The sequence below is a fragment of the Quercus suber genome, unplaced genomic scaffold (genome assembly GCF_002906115.3).
Source record: "Quercus suber isolate HL8 unplaced genomic scaffold, Cork oak 2.0 scaffold_30, whole genome shotgun sequence".
NCBI classification, from domain to species: domain Eukaryota; kingdom Viridiplantae; phylum Streptophyta; class Magnoliopsida; order Fagales; family Fagaceae; genus Quercus; species Quercus suber.
In genome coordinates, this window is record NW_027069495.1 from 19,576 (window position 1) to 44,404 (window position 24,829).

At 32.0% G+C, this 24,829-nt stretch overlaps 1 protein-coding gene and 1 pseudogene across 1 annotated transcript in view; one reads left to right on the forward strand and one right to left on the reverse strand.

Moving 5' to 3' along the window:
• Nucleotides 1–5,950, forward strand: part of LOC112028140 (cyclin-D3-3) — a 21,348-nt gene extending 15,398 nt beyond the window's left edge. The window contains exon 2 of the mRNA XM_065770390.1: nucleotides 5,549–5,950. Within this exon, the coding sequence (XP_065626462.1) occupies nucleotides 5,549–5,950 (402 nt within the window). The remainder of the gene's footprint in view (nucleotides 1–5,548) is intronic.
• A 14,682-nt stretch (nucleotides 5,951–20,632) lies between these two features.
• On the reverse strand, nucleotides 20,633–22,309 carry LOC112028139 (premnaspirodiene oxygenase-like; annotated as a pseudogene).
• Between the last annotated feature and the right edge of the window lie 2,520 nt (nucleotides 22,310–24,829).

The following is a 24,829-nucleotide window of genomic DNA, read 5'->3' on the forward strand; positions in this document are numbered from 1 at the left end:
CATGATATATTAGTAATTTCATTTCAAAAGAACAACAGTGAAAATAGTTTAGAAACTCAACTCAACCAATCAAGACCACCAATACAGTTGCTACAACTATAGCACCAAAATAGCTACAATACCAAGCATGGTTGTCAAAATAGCTACAATACCAAGCATTATTATCAAAATCACGATTTGGATCGTACGATTTTACGATCCCACCTCACTAAAATGGTTAAAATCGCACTAAAATCGTAAAAATGGTAGGATCGTATGTAGGATCGTAGGATCGGTATGGGATTCTACCGATTCTACCAAAACATCAGTTTTTGGTTTTTGGTTTATTTATTTATTTTTTTTTATGGGATAAATTTTTGGTTTTGATGAAACTTTAAGAGTTTTTATTTTTCTATGTTGTGATGATATGACTTTTTATTTTTCTATGTTGTGTTCTAATATTACTAAAATGTTTTTCTTATATATAATTTTATTATTATGCTTGTGTTTGTATATTGATAAATTGATTTTTTTGAGCATGCTCTATAATTGTTGCTAAGTGGTATAACTTGAATAGTTGAGTGTGAAATTGTATCTTGATCTCTTTTGCAACTCTAGTATACAAATACACAATAATTTCTACATAGATGATGATTTGCATGATGATGATGAATAATTAAATGTTCACTTCACTTTAATATTCATCTTGCTTTTGGATTTCATATTTTAGTTAGCTGGTTTCCATTTGATAACTTATTTTGGATTTTAAACTTGGAACTTGGAAAATATTTTCATAATAAATATTTTGGTATTTGGTTGCTAATTAAACATTTATTGAATTTTTTAGATACATTGGGTCAAAACTTAAATATATTTGTTTTGTTAGTATAGATGTAGCGATTTATGACATGCAAATTGTATCATATGATGCAAATCTTTGTTTTGTTTTGTTTTTTTTTTGTTTTTTGTTTTTGTTTTTTTATGGATAAAATTATAATTTATGTGATTATTTAACATACAAAGTTATTGTCAATATGTTTTTTTTTTTTACTTTAAATCTAAAAATATGTAGGATCTTACGATTTATGATCCAATCCTATGGTCCACGATCCTACCTACTCCTTACGTAGGATTCTGATTTTGATAATCTTGATACCAAGACAGTTTCAAGAAACATTGCACAAAGAGCTGAAGCTCAAAAAAAAAAAAAAAAAAAATTCTAGCTGTGGGAAAATACTATTTGCACACTAACAAAAAAAAAAAAAAAAAGTAAAAAAAGGGGGGGGGGGGTGGGGGGGAGGGAACGTGACTTGAAGAAAGACCTGCACTCCTTTTTCGTCAAATTTCTAGAAATTAAAGGTAGTCCAAGGCATGGTTGTCAAAATCGGGATCCGGATCGTAAAATCGCACGATTTTACAATCCCACCTCACCAAAAAGTTTAAAATCGTAGTAGGATCGCAAAAATGGTAGGATTGTATGTAAGATCGTGTAGGATTGCATAGGATCGTATGAGATCCTACCGATCCTACCATTTGGCTTGATTTTTATTTTTTATTTTTTTTCACTTTTAAGCAGGATTCATTTGGGTAAGATAATTTACCTAAACCCACAAGCCCAACGGGTTATTAGAAGCCCAATAATGAATTGAAGTCCCAAATTTACACTTATGTCAACATAAAATCTCAAAAAAAACCTATAGTACTTAAGTTTAACGTTTTCAAAAACAAAAGCTAAAATATTTGGATGATGAAATGGGATATGACAATGACAATGATTAGATTAGAAGAACCTTAGAATGGGAATTCTCTTTTGGATTTCATATTTGTAATTAGCTAGTTTACCTTAGATTGAGAAATCTCTTTTGGATTACATATATTAAATTTGTAGTTAGCTAGTTTTTATATGCTAACTAGCCTAACTTATTTTGGATTTGGAACTTAGAATTTGGAAAAAAATTTCCATACGTCTAGATAATATTTTGGTACTTAGTTGCTAATTAAACGTGTACTTAACTTTTTAGATACATTATGTCAAAAGTTAAATATATTTTGTTTCATTAGAATGACATAAAAACGATGTAGTACGTGCAAATTACATTTTATGATGCAATTTTTTTTAATGGATGGATTCATACTTCAAGTGATTATATAACATACAAAGTCACTATCAATGGGTTTTTTGCTTAAAATCTGAAAATAGGTAGGATCTTAAGATCCACGATCCGATCCTACCTACCTCCCACAATCTTACGTAGGATCCCGATTTTGACAACCTTGGTCCAAGGTATTTAACAAAAAGCTTCCCTTCTTTAAATTGGAGTAAGCCCAATGTTTAATGTTTTAGGCTTGGAGGAGTAGCTGCAATGAAAATTACTCTTAGGAAATGTTTAGCATGTTATAATAGTTCTTGTAATCAAATAGTTATTCTTGTGTAATAGTTATCCGGTTATTTGATTACATTTTATTATGAAAAATAACTATTTCTTAAAATGAAGAATAGTTATACATTTCTACAATGATTATAATAACTATTCTTTAGTGCATGCAATAGTTTTTTAAATTAACATATTTTAAAAAATACAAATTTTCCTTATGCATCATCTTTACGAGCTTTTCATATGTAACAACAAAACCTATACTATCGTGCACCCTTAGCCTGATGGTCACTCCACAAGTACAAGTTCTTATGAGATGGAGGGGTAAGGGCCAAGGTTCAAGTTTCTAGGAAGGAGTTTCACATACATATACTTAGGTTAGTTTAGAGTACGATTTCTATCTCAGATAATTAGAAAAACCTAAACTTATGAATAAGAATAATACTTATTTCATTACAACTTCTTTTATTTCTAGTAATAAAGATTACTATTTTTAATTAATCTTTATTCAGTGTACCAAATGTGCCCTTAACAATGTTTGCTTTCAAACCCGATAGCTTTGTGGGCTTATTCAAAGCTTCAAGGGTCACTTGAATAAATTGTAGATAATCTCCCCAAAACACCATCAAATCATTAGCAAAACATAGATGAGTGAGCTTCAATGCAACACACTTTGGATGAAATTTAAACTTAGCACATTCTCCCACTCCTCTCTACAAAATCTTGGAAAAAAAATCTCCATGGCTAGAATGAATATGTAAAGGGAGAGGCGATCCCTTGCCTTAATCCTCTTCCCTATTTGCAATAACCCACCAGGCTACCATTGAAGGCAATTGAAAACATTGGAGTTGTTATGCACTCCTTCACCTAATGGACAATGCCAAGCAATCATTCATCAATTGATCTCCCATTTGATTGATTTTATTTCAAATTTATTAATATCTAAATGAATTTTTTCTAAGGTTTAAGATTAACAAATTTCTACTTTTATTGTTGGACTTATTAATTTTTTTTCCAAAATTTATATCAAATTGGTTTGTGATTGGTTTTTTTTTTAATTAAATTTTTTTTTTTTAAATTTTGTTGTTGGCGTTTAAAAAGACCAAGATAGTGTTAAGAGAATCATATTCAAGCTTATTTCAACTGGATTTAAAAAAAAAAAAAAAAAAAATTTTTATTTTAGGGGTCAAAACTATAAAAAAAAAAAAGAAGAAGTAAAACACATTAATATATATATATATATATATATTTATTTCAATACAAGGGTTTCATTTGAACCTCATGGGCTTCACACCCCTAAAGATAGTAAAGTACAATATCTTATTCAACAATATTGTAAGCCCTTCATGAGATCCACTTTATGAGTGCATCTAGGTTGGTCTTTATTTTTGTGGTAGATTTTCACTACTTCTTGTGTTAGGAAAACATTCTTTGCAATATTCCTTCTAGGGACAATGGGGGTTTGTTATTATTATTGGGTTACACATGTGAGTGAAGTTATACATTTAATAATGATGAGAAAAATAAATAGTTAATATAACATAATTGAGTACATACCCATAGGGTTTAGGCATTTTGGGTTAAAATGTGTCTCTATGTGTTATATTAATTATTCAAAGAATCTCTCCAAGGTGTTCATATCCCCAACAAGTGGTATTAGAGCCCATGGTGTTGTAGGACAAAGATGACAAGGTTATTGAGGTTCCTTTCGCAATTGGAGTGGGAATGGGGTGGGTGTATTTAAAGCCCTTTCACAAATGGAGCAGGGCAGGTCCCTTTCCCAATTGGAGCGGGGACAATATATTGCACCAAGTAAGCCTATAAAGCCCACACAAACGATCTTGGAAAAATGCCAACAAAGGAGTATTATTGCCAATGATGCTAGACAAAGATGAGGTGTGAGGTTCCCATGGAGGATAAAAGACATGCGGGGTTGATACATGAAGGCCCATGAATGATGCACTAGTGAAGGGAAATGCCCATTACGCAAGGGGGAGTGAGTAGGAATTTTTCATGGCCTATGGAGTGGTCATGAAGCCTACAAAGAGGCAAACTCTCAGACGTGGGAGAGAGATTGTTGGGTTACACATGTGAGTGAAGTCCCACATTGAATAATATTGAAAAAAATGAATAGTTAATATAACATAATTAAGCACATACCACACCACTTAGACAAGGCTTCAATCTATTTACTGAAATTGAAGTAATACACTTGTAGATTATGTTACAGCATGAGATAATTTGTTTGAAATCACCCATCTTAGAAGGGTTAGGGGTTTTATGAATCAAAGACAAGATTGTTGCAATTACCTCACCAAGGAGTTTACCTAATTGAAAAAGGAAACAATAGCAGCTATAAGATCTTCATGAACAATGCCTTCATAAAAAATTGGGAAGTAAAACCATAGGATGCATGAGCATTATCTCCATTAACACTAAACAAATCATTCTGAACTTTTCAACTTGAAACCTCAGCTTGCAAGGCAGATTTCTATTGCTCGGAGATTTTATTAGTGAGAAACTAAGAGATCAATGCTACATCACTAAGATTTAAGCTGATGCTTAAAATACCAAAAATTAAAGATACTCATAAAATTCCATTGCCATGTCTTATAAGAGCATAGGGTTTGCAAAATTCTGCCCACTATTGTCAACTAGGCATTTGATAGTGCTCCTTGATTTTCTAATGGAAACAATTTTGGAAATAGGAAGTATTTTGATTTTGGTCCCCTAGTAACAACCACTTCACTTCACTCCAGCTTTTTTCTTTAAAAAAACTCCCCCTAGCTTGCACAAGGAACTGATAAAGATGCATACTTTCCCTCTCCCTTACAATCAAGTGAGCTGTCCCAAGAGTCTGGAATATTGTTTTGGACCTGCTCAAGTTCCATTTTAGGCTTGAGACCTTCAGAGAAATGCATCCAAATATTTCTCTATTCTTACTCTTCAAAAATCTCTTCTGCTATTGCTTCATGTGGAAACCATACACTTAACCTCTGTAGCTATGAATTTTTTTTTAATATGAAAATCTAGAACTGCATGCATTTTCACAAAAATAGCTGAGATTTGTGTATTTTTTTTTCCACAATCATAGAACTGTCTTTTATGTCTTTTTAAGTTTTTCCTGTTAGTATTGCATTTACAAGTTGTAACTCAATACAAAGGCTAACGAGAATCAACTTATATGGTTCCAGGTTGAGAAATCAGAATATGTGTTTATGCCAAAGTCAATCCAAAAAATGGAATTGTTGGTGCTCTCTCTGCTAGATTGGAGGATGAACCCGGTCACCCCACTTTCTTTCATGAACCACATTATCAAAATGGTTCCCATGGGAGATCACCAGCATTTGGAGTTCTCTGCATTATTTAAGCATCGTGTTCTTTCTCTACTCAATGATTTTAAACTAGTGCATTATCGGCCATCTGTAATTTCTGCAGCCGTAACACTTCATGTGATGAAGCATATGGATTTTGGTGCTGAGAATTTGGATTCCTGCAAGAATGAACTCTGTGGTATTCTTCAGTTGAACAAAGACAAACTCGAGGCATGTTATCAACTCATCCAGACATCTTTAGCAAATGGCAATAACTACTAGTTCCTTTTTCTTTTCATTTTTTTTTTATTTATAGATGTGGTCTTCTACATAAAATACAACATATCAGATGTATCTCTTCTAGTCTTTCCATAGAAAACTGATAAAATTGAATGGTATAGAGAAGATTACAACAAGTAGCTTCACCTCTCTCATGATGTACTTTTTCCTAAATATTATTTATTATTTTCTAAAAAGAAAGTTAGATTTCATAATAGCTTGGCTTTTCCAGCCATACGAAAGTTTGGGATTGCACTTACTGCCCACAATTCTAAATCTATAAAATTAGAAACCAAGTTAGGGAACATGATTCTTTTCATTTAATTTGAAATGGAAAGGGTCCATTTCATAATTAAAAATATTTATTTCCCCTATTCTTCAGCCTAGAAAAAGAATATCTTCATTTCAAATCATGTTCATCTTGTCTATTTTATGATTCAAATTAATTTTTATAAATCTAAAAAAGTACTGAATGTTATGTCATTTAAAATTTTAAATAACCTAATAACCTCTACATTATTAGATTTGGCATATAAAATGTGACATGTGAAATGGAGAAAATGGATTGAAATTTGTACTACAAGAAATCTAGGTTTCGGTGACATTTGTAAAACATCGCTATAGACACAAATAGTCTACAACAACTTTTTTTTTTTTTTTCAATGTTCAAAAACGTTGTAATAGAGCGGTTGCTATATGTCTATTGCGACGTTTAATGTTGCCATATACATTTTCTTAAATGTCAATAAATAATATAACATTTTCATATGTAATGTAAAAAAAATACATTTAGCGACGTTTCAAAAACGTCGCTAAAACCTGCTTTTTAAAAAAAAATATATATTAAAAATGCTATATAAACTGCTCAAAATTCGACAACAACTGACATTAACTTGTAATAGATCAAATATACCTATTGATCATAAATATTCCACAATAACAAATACCCAAACTAACACATTAACCATAGATTGAAATATATATATAATGCCAATACGTGTATCATCTTGAATTGAACAAACACTTGTCTATCTACACAAAAAGAAGTAAAGAACAACCACCTAAACTATGACAATATTATGAACAAAGTACAATAATTTCAAAATAAATGTGGTTGTAACAAAACACTTGTCTACCTACACAGAATAAATAAATAAAACAACCACCTAAACTATGAAAATATTATAAACAAAGTACAATACTTCCAAAATAAATGTAGTTGTTCAAAATAACTATGTAACAACCCATGAAGTTCTTAAAACACTGCATTTACCGCTATATGCTAGTTTCTTAATGAGATGAAGTTTGCGATCTGTGAGGAGTTGGAGATTGATGATCTAAATTGAAACCATCCTAAATACAAATTTAGAGTATCTAATAAGTTCATAAAGAAATCATTTTGAGTAACAAAATAATAGATGCTATACTTAAAAAATTTAAACACCATGGAAGTAGAATTATGCATACACTTAAATATAGTGCACAACATATTCAAAACTAAATAGTTTCATAAACATGCAAATAGGATTACATATAATCTTAAATGTACTAAACAAACCATATCAAATCTATCAATATCCTCATTCACACAAATGGACTAAGTCTTAAAGCTCTACAAACTTAAACAAAAACCATGGAAATAGAATTACACGTACATTTAAATATTGTACATAACATATTCAAAACCGCATAGTTTTATAAATATGCAAATAGGATTACACATAATCTTAAATATACTAAACAAATCATATCAAGTCTATCAATATCCTTATTCACACAAATGGACTAGGTCTTAAAACTCTACAAACTTGAGCAAAAACCAAGGAAGTAGAAAACAAACCTATGCTTCCAAGAAAACAAGGCAAAATTTCCAAATTTGAGAAAATGACTTGCAAGTCACACCAAGGTCCTAAGTGTAGGCATAAGGAGTCTAAATTCATAAGTAATTTATTAATACATTTGGTAACTATCATTTAGTTTGCATGTTCAACATATGAAAGAAATGAAATAATCAAACAATAATCCACCACAAAACAATTATCAATGCAAGCCACTCACTTGATCCAACTCAACAATCTACTACAAAAAAATTATTAATAGAATGCTTACAAGTATTGAAGTCCAAAAAGTAATCAACAATTATAACTCAAAAATATCCATCCAAATTGTCAAAAAATAATAAACACTTCCAATATGAATGTAAACTGCCTTATAGAACTACGCGAGCCACCTGTTTGCTCCAACTCAACAATCCACCCCACACAATTATCAACATCTCAAGTACAAAGTTTTAAGCAAAAATTACTTAATTAAAACCTGCATGACATTTTGGCTTTACATGTGTTGAATTTCACTTGGTTGCATGTGTAAGTGAATTACCACTATATCCTTCCTTTAACTACCTACTTACAACTTTAACCATGTTATAACATCTCATGCATTACACCTAATTAAAACACCAATTATGTATCCAATAATTTAAACCACTTAATATAGTTTTGTACATACTTAGTATACAATCATAAATTCATAATACAATTAGTCATTCAATTATATATAATCTTTACAAATTTTATTCCAAGACATTATACAATAATATGTTCATTAAATACTCTTCTATTAATTATAGAAAGGAAGTGGCTTAAAATAATAATTAACCACTCAAACACATAGTTTAACTATAAAGTTTGGTCGGGATGTTATAGAAAATGTGACAACAATGTGGATATCAGCCATTCATTTTCAAGAACCAGATCAATGATGATCTTCAATGATAGGCCAAAAAGTATTGACCCCTTGTGATATATATATATATATATATATATTGATTAATTAGCAAAGTTTATTAATTAATCAAATCAACATGCAAAGCGCAGGGTAGCACAAACAAATTACCAATTAAACTAAGTATGCAATGGAAAATAAATTGACATGGTGATTTGTTTATGAATGGGGAAAACCTATACAACAAAAATCCCACCAGGTGATTTTAAGGTCACCACTCTCGAGAATGCACTATTATCAAAACAAATGGTTACAAGTAAAGGAATTTCAGTACCTTATACCAACCTACAGTTGAACCCTTACCCCAATACCCAATTGGACTTATTCTGTAGTGATAATATCTCCTTTTCAATGCACAGCTCCCAATACGTGACTAATCAATTACGTGGATCCCAATACGCGACTTGATCACCAACTTGAGAAGGATGTTGGCTGCAAAGTTCTTCAGTTCATCCAGACGATAAAGATCATGAAGTTTCTTTGTCACAAAACCTTAGGTGTACAAACACAGCAGATTTTTCAAGAACTAGGGTAAACTAAGTTTCCGGTCACACTCTTCTTCACACTTGTAGAATTGTGCTCTTGTGCAACTTGTGTCATTTATGTGTAACCTTTTATGGCCAATAAAATAATCCTTATATATGTTTAGGGTTGTGAGAAAAGAAAGCCCAAACATACATATACGGATTGGATGAAAAACAGTCTTGAAAAACTGAGTTTCATAAACCTCGATAGATAGCTATCTATCGAGCTAGCTGTCAAGTCACAGGCTTTAACAGCTTTTAGACCTTGATAGATGCTAGCTGCCCAGCTAACTGTTGAGCTTTAAAATCTTGCACTTTCTCACTTAATTCTTGGACAGACTTGCATGGCTTTGACACTTGAACTTGAAACCTTGTTTCTTGAAGCATTAAACACATCCTAGATCTGCCCAAGTACAAGTAAAATGCATTTTGTCAAAGGATTAGCAAATTACATAAAATGTTGACATATGTTCCTAACATCAAATCACATATGTCCTAACATTCAAAATGTAAACTGAAGCTCCTATATAAGTTTCTGTCGCGATTTGCAATTCATTTTCTCGATCTCTCTCGACCTATCCACAGCTGTTCATCTCCCCAACCTCTTTTTCTCACTCAAAATCTCCAACTCACGTGATTTTGGGCCATTCCTTGCTTCAAATCACTTGGTAAGATCTCTTTTTCCTTTCTTTTTCATGCATTTCATGTTTTGAAGCTTAGGTTTTGGGGTTTTCGAAAATTTTTGGGATTTTTTAAAATTAATGAGTTTTTCTTGAAATTTTGGGTTGGGTTTTCACTTAAATGTTTTCAAAATGTCATACATTGCATTTCATGTGCATTAGAATGGTATTTTCATGCATTTAGATGTGTGTTTTCTACTTGTGTGCTGGTAGGATTGGATTGGGCTGAGCCCATGATGCCTTTTAATTTGCATGTCACATGTTCATGCATTCCCGATGCATATGTACTCATTGTTCAATATAATTAATATATGTGAACTGTTTTGGGACTTTTCTAATTGTCTCCTTCTCTATCTCTTTCTCATTCTGTTTACGTTAGTAGTGTCTATGGCACCTAAGCGCAAATCCACTCCGGCTCGGAACCCTCTGCGTTCTGGAGCTTCTTCATCTTTTGATTCTGCTCCTCTAAATCTTCGGTTCCGTGATGGTGATGCCCATAAGGCTTTTTTAGAGAACTTTTCTAGACGAGGTGCTCATTTGAAACGCCAAGTCATTTTGGCAGACTTCGTCAACACTGACCATCCCTCTGTCATTCACAGTAGGGGATGGGAGTCACTATGTGATGTCCCGATCACATGTCCTCTCGTGTTTATTCAGGAGTTTTACTCCTACATGCACAGAATCGATCATTCAGTACCTTTCTTTTTCACTCGCGTTCGAGGTACGCACATCCCTGTCACACCGCAGCTAGTTGCAGATTTGCTTAGGGTTCCTAGGATAGAGTTTCCTGACTATCCTTCTTATGAGCATCTGAGGACTGTGTCCAAAGATGAGCTCATTTCTGATTTTTATGCGTGCCCTGCTGATTGGGGTAAGCATCAGTATACATCATGTAGACCTTTTGCTAAAGGTCCTAGATTCTTAAATATGGTGATGAATTTTGTACTCCATCCACTCTCTCACCATCACAGAGCCTCGTGCTCGATTTTTGTTATCTCTTCTTGAGCATCTTACTATAGATTTTCCTTCTTATTTCATCCTTTCTATCATAGATGTTCATTTAGATTCGGCGTCCCGTGATAAGCTCATCTTTCCTTCCGCTATCATGAGGATCTTACGCCATTTTTTTATCCCTTTTCCTGTGTCCGACCACTTCACACACATCTGTGCCATAGATGCCACTACTGTAAAACGTAGTGAGGCTCAGTTTAGGTCAAGACAGACGAATTCCACTCCTTCCTCCCGATCTACTCCATCTACATCTGCTCTTTCTTCCTCTATGGGCGATGTATCTCTCGGAGACATCATGACGCAGCTGCAGCGCATGGATGCTCGCCTCGATACACTCTCCACTGAGTTGTATCAGGTGAATGTTTGTGTTGGCTGTATTGCACGACGGCAGGCGACCATGGGTGGTTTTGCTCCTGAGGCTACTCCTTCACCACCTCCTCCAGTAGCTTCTGACTCTAAGGATGATGATGATGATGGTGATGGTGATGACACTTCGGATGATGATGATGGAGATGCTAGCTCTACTGATGAGATGTCTACATGACACTCTACCCTTTGTCACTCGTGACAAAAAGGGGAAGTAGTTTTGGGTTATAAGAATAGTCATCTTAGGGGGAGAGTTAGTATAGGGCATTTTTGATAGGGGGAGTGTTGACTGATAGGGGGAGTGTTGATATTTAAGGGATGTAGTGAGGTTTTGATGTATCTTTTCTTTTCTATTATTTATAGATACATTGATCTTGTATATGAGGTCTTGTGACCAGTTTTACATACATTGTACTTATTTTCTCTCTATATGTGGATGTATGTTTCTTTCACCTCTCTCTTCATGTGTTGTTTCTTCTCTATCTTTATACACATGTTCATTATACTTGTATGCAATCTATTATTTCTGTTTCACACAAGATGCCTTGATGATTTTTGTTTAAAATGTTTCAGAAATACAGGTTGTCAAAGTCTACTTGTCATAAACTCTCTTCTTGCAAAGTTTTTCAAGAGTTTGTGTTAGGTTAGATTTTATTGTATTCAACAAGTGAGTATGAGTTGAGTGATTTATGACTTTTCTTATATGTTCATTTGTTTGTTGTGGTTTTGTCATGGATTGCCAAAGGGGGAGATTGTTAGGACATATGTGTTTTCACTTGTTAAGAACATATGTCACTTATTTATGTAAATTGGCTAATCCTTTGAGAAAACGCACTCTACTTGCAATTAGGTAGTTCTAGGTGTTTTTAATACTTCAAGAAATAAGGTTTCAAGATCAAGTATTGAAGTTATCAAGTCTATCCAAGAAAAACAAGCTGAAGTGCAAAATCATTAAAGCTCGACACCTACTCGATAGCTCCTCGACACCTGCTATCTGTCGAGATTTATAAAATCAGATTTTCTGATCTGATTCCTTAGGATTCGTGAATATGCTTTTGGGCCTTCTTTCTCCTAACCCTAACATATAAAAGGATTGTTTTAAGAGCCGTCAAACTGTACACAAGTTGCAAAAGCATTGAGCAAACTCTGTTCAAGCAATTTGTGATCAAAGATGAAGTTCTTGACCTAGTTCATCTTCTCTGAAGAAGTTGCTGTGTATTTGCACTAAAGGGTTTTGTGACCAAGCATCTTCTTGATCTTCATCGTGTAGAATGAACTGAAGAACTTTGCAACCAACCTCTCCTTCTAAGTTGGTGTTTGAAGTCACGTACTGGGATCCGCGCATTAGTTAGTCATGTACTTGGGAGTCGTGCATCAAAAGGGGGAACTGTCACTACAGATCAAGTCCAATTAGGTATTGGGGTAAGGGTTCAACTGTAGGTTGGTAAGGTAATTGGGATTCATTTACTTGTAACTGCTTGATTTGATAATAGTGGAGTTTTGGGAGTGGTGACTTGAAAATCACCCGGTGTGGTTTTTGCCACAAGGGTTTTCCCCATTCGTAAACAAATCACCGTGTCTTTTAATTTCGGCTGCATATTTTAGTTATTTGGTAATTTGTTTGTGCTTCCACGTATTTGCATGTTAAATTGATTAGTTAATAACTTGGCTAATTAATTAATTAGTTTAATCACAAGAGGTCATTCAGTTTGTGGCTTATCAAAAAAAAAAAAAAAAAAAATTTTTTTTTTTTTTTTTTTTTTTTTTTTTTTTTTTTGGGTATTCTTGTATTTAGTCTTTATGTAGTGATTTTGTTGTTTTCTTTCCCCAATTTTTAATGATACTAGTCGCGGCCCTATGCGTTGTGCGTGATAAATTTTTTTAGAGTGATCTTTTCGTTTTTAATATTTGTCATGTTATTATGTCTCGAGTTGTGTTATATACATATCACCAATATGTAGTAGGATTCATGTTGACAGGAGCTTTAGCTCACGGAACTATGTATTTTTTAATTAGAAATTACTATTTGGAACAAAATGAGGACACTTTATAGTAGAATTGATTTTTTTTTTTTTGAAATATTAATTCTACCATAATCAATTGACTAATTTATACTTTTTCAAGTCAATTGAACACATTTTGCATGTTACATGTAATTCCTTGTTTCCATAAGGGTAAGGACATTCACAATCCCAATGATCCACTCCAATATTTTTGCATGCTTGGATTTTTGGGATACGAAATGTGTTTGTTTCAAAAGTTGTATGTTGAAGGATTTATTGATACTTTTGGAGTTTTTTTTTTTTTGGTATCTGTTTGATTTAGAATCGAAAATAGTAGTTGTATTCCCTCGTCATTTGATTCACATTATAGCGCAATTGTTAGTCCATATTTTACATTTTTGTCCCCTTCTATGTTGGCTTGAAGAAGGATTGCTTTTCCTCTTGTAATTTGATCATGTACAAAATATTTGTGATCATGTTGTATGATCATTTTATGATTGTGTAGTTGTATGATGTTTTTAGTTTGTAATTTTTAAGTTGTTTAGGATTGTAATTTATAGTGTTGTGCGTGTTTTATGGATTAGGGATTGCTCTAGTCATTAGCAATAATTTTTTTGTTATTGATTAAATGAATAAAAGCTTTTCATATACCCTCCACAAGCCTTATAGTATTTATGCGTAAATGCAAATTTAGTCCCTACATTTTGTCTTTTATCCGTTTTGGTCCCTACATTTAATTTGCGCTTCTCAAAATGGTCCTTGCCGTCACTACCCTAACGGAAAATGATGACATGTCAAACAGAGGGATTAAAAAGCCCAGGCCAAATAGTCTTTCATGATACAACACCTTTTCAATTGCCACTTTCCTTAAGAAAATCAAAAGACAATACTATTAAATTATTGTCTTTATAATATCAAAAGTCTCTTATAATTAAATTATTAATAATATTAAAACAACTAAAGCAGTCATTAATATCCAGTTCTTCTGCTCTTCCTCTCTCTTTTTAATCGAATTACTTCTTCAAACTTTGGTGCGATAGTCACTCTATAAGTATAAATGCTTGTGGAGTGTGGGGGGCAAAGGCCGGGGTTCAAGTCTCCAAGAGAGAGTTTCACACACATATACACTTAGATTAGGCTAGAGTAGAAATTCTATCTTGTATCAAAAAAAAAAAATTTCCACTTTCCTTAAAAAAATCAAAAGACAATATATTTGAACTATCAATACTCCTACACAAATTAATTATTAATAATTTTGAAATAGCTGAAAATTTATTAATATCCACATCATTTATTTTACCTTCACATAGTAAAAGGTGAAATGAAATGTTGGAAAATGGGATATTTAAATTGGGTAACTTTAATTTTTATGTAATTTACTGGAGGAAATATCCTTGGTAGCTATGTTGTTTTTATTTTTACTTTTTCTAATGCACTAAAACGTTTCATGAGAACACTTTATTTATATTTTCTTTATTTATATTTGAATTTAAATGCTTCCAACAATTGTGTAAATTTGAAGCAGTAATTCAAAAAATAATTGGTATTTTATGCTCATGCTTTGATTGTTTAGTTCTATTATGGATTTGGGTTTTAACTTATAAGTTATTTAGGAACTCTATATATTATACTTCCTTAGATGATTAAAAACATATACTATTACCATAAATCTCTCTCTCTCTCTCTCTCTCTCTCTCTCTCTCAGAATATATAATTTAATAGATTTGGAGGATGTAGTTGAATTTAAATGTTGAATAAAATGAGCTGAGATTACATTTTGATTGTTAAATAATGAAGTTTTTATTTCCGCATAAATGAGTAAATTTTATGGAATAGTAGTAGCTATAGTTGCTAGCTGGTATTGATGTGATTCATTATTTTTCTATATTTTAGAATTTATTTTTAATAGTGCTAGTGTTAAATTGGATACCCTTGATTCATGTACCTTGTGGGGTCAAAACTTTTGCAGCTTTATTTTATTTTATTTTTGTTGTTGATGTTATTTTAATGATAATCAAAGTAGGTAGAAGTTAAGACTGTAGGTAGAATAACTTGTATAAGTTTCCCCTCAAAAAAAAAAAAAAAAAACTTTTATAAGTTTCAATTTTCCAAAAAGATTTTATTATTAGTTGATCAAAGACTTTTGCTTGATTGTTTTGACACAATATGAATTCCTATATCTAAATTCTCATCCCACCTTCCAATTATAGTCGTTAAGTTTTAGTTGAAACACAAACGTTTTCCAATGAGCTTTTCTATTTTCATTTAGTAAGTTGAAATTTGCATTCATTTGTTTATATATATATTGAATATAATTTAGCATATTCTTGTCAAAGTAGATGAAAGATCATATATGCTAATTGTATGGTCTTACAATTACACATTTGTTTGATAGTTCTCTTGCTATTGTTTGAAGTAATTTTTCAGCTTCCTTATCAAACAAAATAAATATAGCACTCATTTTTTTTTCTTTCTCAAAAAAAAAAAAAAAAATAAATAAAGCTTACTACTATTATTATTATTATTATTATTGTTATTATTATCAATGTTGCTTATGAAACTCATACGAATTCTTGTTATTTAATAAACATAAAGTAGAAACAATAGCTTGTAAATAGCAAACAAAAACAAAGGAATGCAAATCTGCTTTCAACCATTAAAAAATTAATATATAGAAATTAATAGAGAAACATTGTGCACAATTTTAATGAAAATATCCTTATTTAATAATATTATCGATATGATACTTAAAAGATTATTATAGAAAATTTGGGGCAATATTTTTTGCTCTATTAAAATTTAGATATTTTAAATTATGGTCTAAAAAATTTTAGAAGTAAAACCCAAAAATATGGGTATTACATCTGATAAATGATCACAACCCAAAAATAAAAGTAAAATTTTGATTACCTAAAATTCTAATTTTAAAATTTCTTTCTGATTATTTGAATTAGATGTACCAAAGACCAAACATAGGAATTTTTAATTAGAGAAACAAATACTTATGAAAATAGAGTCACATCCATATTGGAAAAAGCATACAATCTAGTGAACAAAAAATTATGCCCATCAATTGATGGTGTCAATCTTGCACAAAGGTATTATAAAGCCCGAGTTATGGTATTTGTCTATAAACAAAACATCAAACACATGATGAGCAAATCACCATATGACCTTAATGTTTAAACTATAAAGATTGAAAATTCAAACAATAAATTTAGAAAGTACATTGCTAACAAAAATAAAGTGACACTAACCTTTTGCATTAGCCTTTATATTTGTTGGCCATTTAATCCCATAGCATAGGGCCATTTATTGGAGGCACATAAAAAACACTCATATCAATATCATAATATGCATTACATGTCACTAGAACTATCAATATTCATATTTTAATAGTGTAGCTTAAAAAGAGAAAGGAAAACAATTAAATTTGATAAAAGAGTACCTGCAATAATGTTTAAGACAACATCATATATTGTAATCATCGTCTACTTTGGTAAAGAATGGTAGTCCTACCGGAGAGAGCCAAAGACAAAACTCTTACAATCTTGAATATTGTTCAACCTGGATTTAAAGGGTAATTTGAAAATTTTAAAAATAATTAATTAGAGTAGATAAAAAATCAAAGAGAAAAAAAAATACAAAATACAAAATTAAATTGCATCAACAAAAGTAGAGTTCTAAAGAATATAAAAAAATTATCAACCTAAACAAAAGATGCAAGAAATATTAAAAAACTCAACCAAAAAATTGAGAGAGAGAGAGAGAGAGAGAGAGAGAGAAATAACTTTTTTGTGAGGGAAAACTATACAAAGAATAGAAGAGAGAATGACGAATTTATAGTGAAATTGTGTGAATAAGAAGAGACAAAATAAGGGAAGATGAAGGGAAATATGAAGAGCGATATTAAAGTAGAAGGTAGTGGGGAGATGAAAAGGTAAGGGAGGGAGAAAGTGTAAATATTAAAAAAATAGGTAACATTAAAAAAAAAATTATAGAAAAATTAAAAGAAAAAGAATAATAACGTGGATGCTGATGTGGCTCAACAGGAGCGTAGCAACAATAAATACTACGCTTTAGCTTTTAGATATATATATATATATATATAGATCTACTTCTAAAATTATTAATTGACTTAAAATTGTCAACGCAATTTTATTTGGCCCATTATTGTCGTGGAAATTCTTAATGTTGATATGAAACATATTGATAACGAATTATTATTTTTGTTTCTATGTAGAGTATCAGGAAAGTAAAAAAATATTTAGTGTAGTAATTTTGTTATTGTTGCATCACATGTGTTTGTTAAAATTCTTTTTAGAAATCTTGTGTGTTATTCTCAAATCCATTTGTTATTTTTATTTGGTTCTATTACAAATAAATAGCAACCTACCAAACATTTTCTCAACCACTTTATTAAGGAAATCATTTGTAAGTATCAACATAAAGAGAACGTGATTAAACAAAGAGAAATTTGCTAAAAACACATTCATTTATCAAAATTTAATAGTTTTTAGTTGGGCTTTCGTATCCTTAAAAAAAAAATAAAAAAGTGAAAAACACTTTTAAATCACCATCAATTTTTGTTTTTATCCCTATGGCTCATACCGCACAAAATATAAAGAAACATATAACAGTAAAATAAACTTATAAAGAAACATATAAATTATGAATTCTAACACAAAATTTTATAAAAAAAAAATAGCTAACTTCATAAATAATCAATTAGAATGTTTCTTTTTCTTTTTCTTTAGTTAAAAAAAAAGAAAAAAAACACATTTATAACTTTCCAAAAACAAAATCTCAAACGCCCAAAGACTCCAAGTGAATCATAATCTTCACAATGTCTGACTTCAACATCAAAACCGTAAGCTATCGTCATTGAATTAAAAACGCAAGCCCCCTTCCTTGGTCATAGCCTACTCATATGGGTTACAATAAAATGATACTACAATGTTAGAGTTATGTAAGTGACATTGAAAGTTTGAAAGTAAATGACATCATTTTTTTGTCTAAGTGTGTTTGAGATAGGATGGTGTGAAAGGCTATGGACGTATATATAAAGGAGTAGAAGTGAAACGGGTGAATGGAAATGGAAAGAGTTTTGTGTGTGTGTGAGAGATGAAAAGTCTTGAAATATTGAACCAAATGAAAGAAATAGTAATCTTAAAACATTGAATAATAATGTAACAAAAATAGTTTTGAAATATTGAACCAAATGAAACAAATAGTAGTCTTAAAACATTGAATAATAATGTAACAAAAATAGTCTTGAAACATTGAACTAAAGGAAATAAATAATAGTCTTTAAACATTGAATAATAATGAAACAAAAATAGTAGACTTAAGAGTATTTTAATTCTCTTCATAGAGTGCGTCACATGGCAGAACCTTATGCTCTCTTCCATGAGGTTGCTGCTTTTATATATATATATATATATATATATTGATATATTGATTGATTGATTGATTGATTGATGATTGTTGTAAACGTTTTTTTAGTGGATAAGTTTGAGTTGGTTAACCGCTTAATAGTAGTGGCTTTCAAAGTGAATTTATGTGATGTTTGATACGGGGTAATGTTTTAGAATTTCCAAGAATGTTTAAAGATTCCTATGTTTGGTTGTAAATCACACTAGGGAATCAGATGCTAGGGAAATTTAGATTCCCCCTTTAATCCCCTCTCAGTAAGAATGTGGATTCCTTTTAAAATAGATAGGTATCCAAATTCCAAAGTTTAAAAGAAATTGTATTTTTTATAAATTGTCAATTTTAACAATTTTTCCTTACCATTTAAGCAATTGAGATAAAATATAAAATAAATCATCAATATCTTTTCCTTTATTTTTATCTCTTCCCGCCAAAACAACATAAACATGATAGACAACTTTGTTAATATATTCATTAACAAAATTCTATTTAGGTTTCACATGTGAAAAAAAATAATTCTTGAAGGGGATCCTCTATTGTTGCTAAGTGTTTATTTGGCTAGCTTATTTTTTGCCAACTTATGTTACTATTTAGCTTATTTTTGCTACTATTCAAAGGTCTCACTGCACTTTTTGGTACTATTCATGGGTCTCACTGTACTATTCCAATTAACATTTACCTTTATCTATAGTACTTTTAGCAATAAGTTTTCAATTTTAGCAAAAAGTTTTTAGTTTCAGGAAAATAAGCGGATCCCAAATAGACCATAAGTAAAGTGTTTAGAAAATAATTCAGCACCTTGTTTAAATAATGTAAAACAATATTGGCAACCATATGAAGTCTAAAACTTTCTATTCAATTATTTAAAAACAAAATACATTATGTTATATTTTAAGTGGACTTGATAGTCCCCAACATGAAATTTTGTCCGGGTTCAATCTTGGTTAAACTCTGGTTTAATCTCAAAATTCTTGAAACTCATTATTTTCTAATTCTTTAAACAGTCATAATTTCAAAACTATGCTAGATTGCTAGTGCTACATTCTCTAAAAATTGATTTGTGAAGGTGTTCATATGAATGTTCAAAACTATGAGTTTTGTCTTGCAGTGGAATATTTAGACTGCCGGGATGTCATAAAGTTGTTTTCGTTTTATCCTTTAAACAAGAAAGAAAGAAAGTTATGGTCTACATTTTCAATCTTATTAGCTCAAGAATATTTTTATCCATCATCCCATCCATACTTATGGTCTACGATAACTTTGGGAGCAATAAATTATATCCGTCTACATTCCACCGGTATATCTGGAACATCTTTCACAAATATGTATAGGAAATTCATATAACAATGAACTTGATCATTTGTCATGATCACTTAATTAACCAAACAAATGGATTATAGAAATGAAACTTGCAGTTTGACATCTACCGCATTGTTGGCGCTCTTGAACTAAAATCAAGCCCTTGGTCAGATCTACTAAACGGAATGAAATAGTTCACCATTTTCTTCTCTGATATTGGACTGCCAGAGTAGATTAACATTAGAGTACAAAGATTAAAATATGAAAGGATCTCGGCTTTAGGATTGTCTGGGCAATCATAATACAGTTATTCCTGAAAATATTTGCTGGAGTAGACTCACTTTAATATAACATTCATTAATATAGTGAAGCAGGAATTCCAGGAGCATCTGAATGAATTTCCTTATATTGAATATCCATTATTCTGAGATCTTTTTTTTTGTTTTTTTGGTTAAACCACCGGGTATCCAGAACCACAGGGGCTCCGACTAAATCCGGATTCGAGCCGGGTAGGACCACAAGGGCGGCAAAGCTCTCCCAACCGAGTTTTAACGCAGCTGCATACCCAAGGCTCGAACACGAGAACTATATCTGGTGGTCAAGTGAAGGAGTATAAGGCGTAGCAACCAAATACAAGTTGTTTACTCTGCGGACAACTGCACCAAAGAATTCAGTCATATCCAGATCCTCTGGTCTCATTCTGCCCGTAAGCTCCCAATCAAAATGGTACAGTAGTTGAGCAAGAGGAAGTTCAATATTAGCTAAGCCAAATGTTACTCCTGGGCACATCCTCCTTCCTGCCCCAAAAGGGAAATATTCAAGGGTTGGTTCCCATTGAATTCAATTAACTGTTGGCAAACCTCTCTGGTATAAAACTCTCAGCATCATGCCAATATGCAGGATCTCTTCCAATTGCCCATGCATTAACAATGACTTTGGTTTTGAGGGGTATCTCATATCCATCAAATTTCACGTCTCTCTGCATTCTCTTGGGAGTATCATAGGAGCAGGAGGGTGTAACCTTAGAGTTTCTTTGATAACAAACTTTAAGTAACTGAAGTTCTGAATATCTTTCTCGTGGATTTGTTTCTTTCCTTTAAAGGCTCTTCTTATCTCAGCTTGTGCCTTCTCCAGCACTCTAGGTTGTCTCATCATTTCTGACATAGCCCAATCTATTGTCGATGATGAAGTATCAGTTCCAGCAGAAAACATGTCCTGAAAAAAAATTGGAATGATTATATATTAGTCTTAAGTGAAGAAGGATATGATGATAGCAATAAAAATGACCAGCCATAGTAATTTCGAATTAATTGTTTTTGAATGTGTAGGATATGTAGAAGGAATAATAACCAGAATGACTGCTTTTATGTGGTTGTTTGTGATGGGGAACCCAAGGCTACCACTTTGCTGAAGGCCTATAAGAACATCAACAAAATCCTCCCTCGAAAGTTCACCATTGCCAGTTGTTGCACTCTTCTGGTTCTCCCTATGGTCATTGATTACATTGCCTAGGATTTGGTCAACCTGCCTGTGAACATTCTCTAATTTAGATTTCAACCCAGTAAACACATGAAGAAATTTCTTTAAAGGGAACAAATCAGCCAAGTCAAAACCTCCCCCCAAGTATGTACTTTCCTTGAGCAGCAATGCAAGTGCATCTAGATCTTTGCATTTGTTAGCCAATGCTGCTCTACTTATAATTGTAGTCAATGACAAAATTTTTTCTGTAAAATTTTTTCTGTAAAATTGATTGGTGTTCCTGATGATGAGTGAATGGACTCGATGAGATTACAAACTTCTTCTTCTCGAAGAGAAGAAAATGATTGGACCCTCTACTTAGGAGTTCTAACATGAAAACTTTTCTCATTTGCCTCTAGTAATCACCATATGGAGCAAAGGCAATGTCTGAGCCATCAAAGGTCACAATTTTAGATACAAGCAGTTGTGGTCTCTGCGCAAGGCAAGATCATTTGTCTTCAGGACTTCTCTGGTCACCCTTGGTGATGATACCCCAATTGCAGAAATTTCACCCAGCTGTAGGTGCATAAGTGGTCCATATTTTCCAGCTAGTTTCCGGAGAGCATGGTGAGGTAGTGAGCCTATCAAGTTGTGCAAGTTTCCTATTAGTGGTAACTTTCTTGGCCCTGGTGGCGATTTCTGAACTATGTTATGAGGTTTTGATCTTCTGCATACCTTTAATAGCCAAAACAAAGAGAGTACAAGAATAAAGGAGGTGAAAGCAAATGAAAGTTCAAGGGTCATCACAGAGACAAGTGCTTGACTGAAATTTTCATTCAGTGATATTTAGAGTTAAATTTGTGTTATTGGCAAAAGCTTGGTATTTAAATTGGAACAATGTCTTCCCATTTTAATTTTCTAGATGCAAAAGCTTACAAATTGTTACATCATTTAAAATTTTAAATGACATAGTTGACGGCATACCTTTTAAAATGGTAAGATCTTATTGCCATCATTAATACCTTTTAAAATGGTAAGATCTTATTGCCATCATTAATAAATTGTAACGTAATTTTACGACCACACACTATTTCATAACTTTTTACCACAACTCTAATATGGCAAACTATGAGTGATTGTCTATTAATTACACAAGGAACCACCTTTTTTTTTTTTTTTTTTTTTTCTGTAACTTATACTACGTCACATTACATTTGTGGCAAAGGAGTAATGAAATAAATTGTGTTATTACTAGATTTTCTCTGAAATTTCCCTAATGGACAAGATTAAGAAAAAAAAAAATTGAGCCTGTTGTGCCAGGTCGGATCAGACTTGGTCTTGCCTTTGAAAAAAAAAAATTTCACTGTTCGTCTATCTCGCCTCCTTCTCTGGTTTGCTTTTGTTCTGCTGTCAAAGCGACCGTTTCCTTTATTCTTCCTCAATTCTTGGAGATGAGACAGGGAGTGCTGTCTTTGAAAATGAAAAAAATTGTACTGAAAACAATTCTCCAAAAAGTCAGCAAGATTCATCAAATAAGAAGAAGAAGCAGGTAGTGTTGTCCCTGATGATGATGAATGTAGTTGCAGATGGTCCTCATTCTTCAAGGTTTGCCTCTCTGTTACTACTTCTCTGTTTGGTCCCAGAGCAAAAAAAAAAAAAAAAAAAAGCAACTGCAAGCCTTTATGATCTAGTGAAGTGCAAAGCTCCCCCCGTTTGGTCTCAACATCAGCGTTTTCATTTTGTTGTTGTTCCTTCTTGAATTCAATTGTGATGTTATCTTCCAGGACCAGGGGTTTACAAGTGCCCAAATCTGCTAGGTGTTCGACAAATGGCCCCCCAAGAGGAACTTTGAACTCAACTCTCTTGGAGATTCACAGTTATTGTGAGGTAAAGTAGCTTGATGTAATTCTGATTCCATATTCCCGCAGATAGAATCTGAAGAAATGAATGAATGTCTTCCATGGTGGGATTTCCATGTAGTAGTGTAGAAGTCATTTGCATAATGGAATTTAATCATTTCTGTTTTGTTGCATTTGATTTAAATTTTAAAAGCTGTGGTTTTCTGTTTAAGAATTTGATGATGGTAGACATTCCAATGGATAATATTTGCTTTTTAAGTTTTAAGGCAATGCGTTCATGATAATTTGAGGGTAATGCTTTTGGTTAATTTGGGAGTTTCTTTAAGATAACTGCAATTAATTATGTCAAGCACTGGTAGGGTGGAAGGGAGTTTGTGTTTTTATGGATCGTGGAACCTTATGAATGATTTTAATTTGAATAAATTAGTTTTGGCTTTTGGATCAGTTGGATTATTAACGGGTGACACCTTGGGTATTATCTCTGCTGGGTTGGACAGGTTTGAATATGCTTAGGCAAGCAGAGGATTGTTGTGCATACTTTCTTCAATTTATGGCACTTTAAATTTATAATTGGCAATGGTTGACCTTGTTCTGTTTTGCATGGCTATAATAATGATGTGAAGTCTTGGATTGTATTGAAGCTTTTCATACTATGCTAGGTAAAGGGACAGAGAGAGTAGTCGCATAGTTGATCATTTAAGTTTGAGATCCTGGTTCATTCTCAAAAAAAAAAAAAGTTTGAGGTCCTGGTTAACCACTAACCACACTTGTCAGTTAAAATAACCACCAGCTTCTCATTAATTCAGAGATAAAATAATATATTATATATGGAAATTAAAAAAAAAAAAAAAAAAAAAAAAAAAAAAAAAAAAAAAAAAAAAAAAAAAATAAANTCTTCAATTTATGGCACTTTAAATTTATAATTGGCAATGGTTGACCTTGTTCTGTTTTTGCATGGCTATAATAATGATGTGAAGTCTTGGATTGTATTGAAGCTTTTCATACTATGCTAGGTAAAGGGACAGAGAGAGTAGTCGCATAGTTGATCATTTAAGTTTGAGATCCTGGTTCATTCTCAAAAAAAAAAAAAGTTTGAGGTCCTGGTTAACCACTAACCACACTTGTCAGTTAAAATAACCACCAGCTTCTCATTAATTCAGAGATAAAATAATATATTATATATGGAAAAAAAAAAAAAAAAAAAAAAAAAAAAACTAGTAGAATGAACAAGTATGGAGTATAGTTTACATGAAGCACTATTAGAAAATGAGAAGATTTCCAAATCAACAAATCGTTTGCTCGCTATTTTGTGAATAAAAAAGAAAAATAATCAAAATAAAATATACTATCATATACTTACATAAATTTTGATAGTGTATGTCCACAATGTTTCAATTTCCAAACATTACTGCATGCCAGTCAAATATACTAGCATATCCTTTCACTTACATAAGTTTTGGAATAT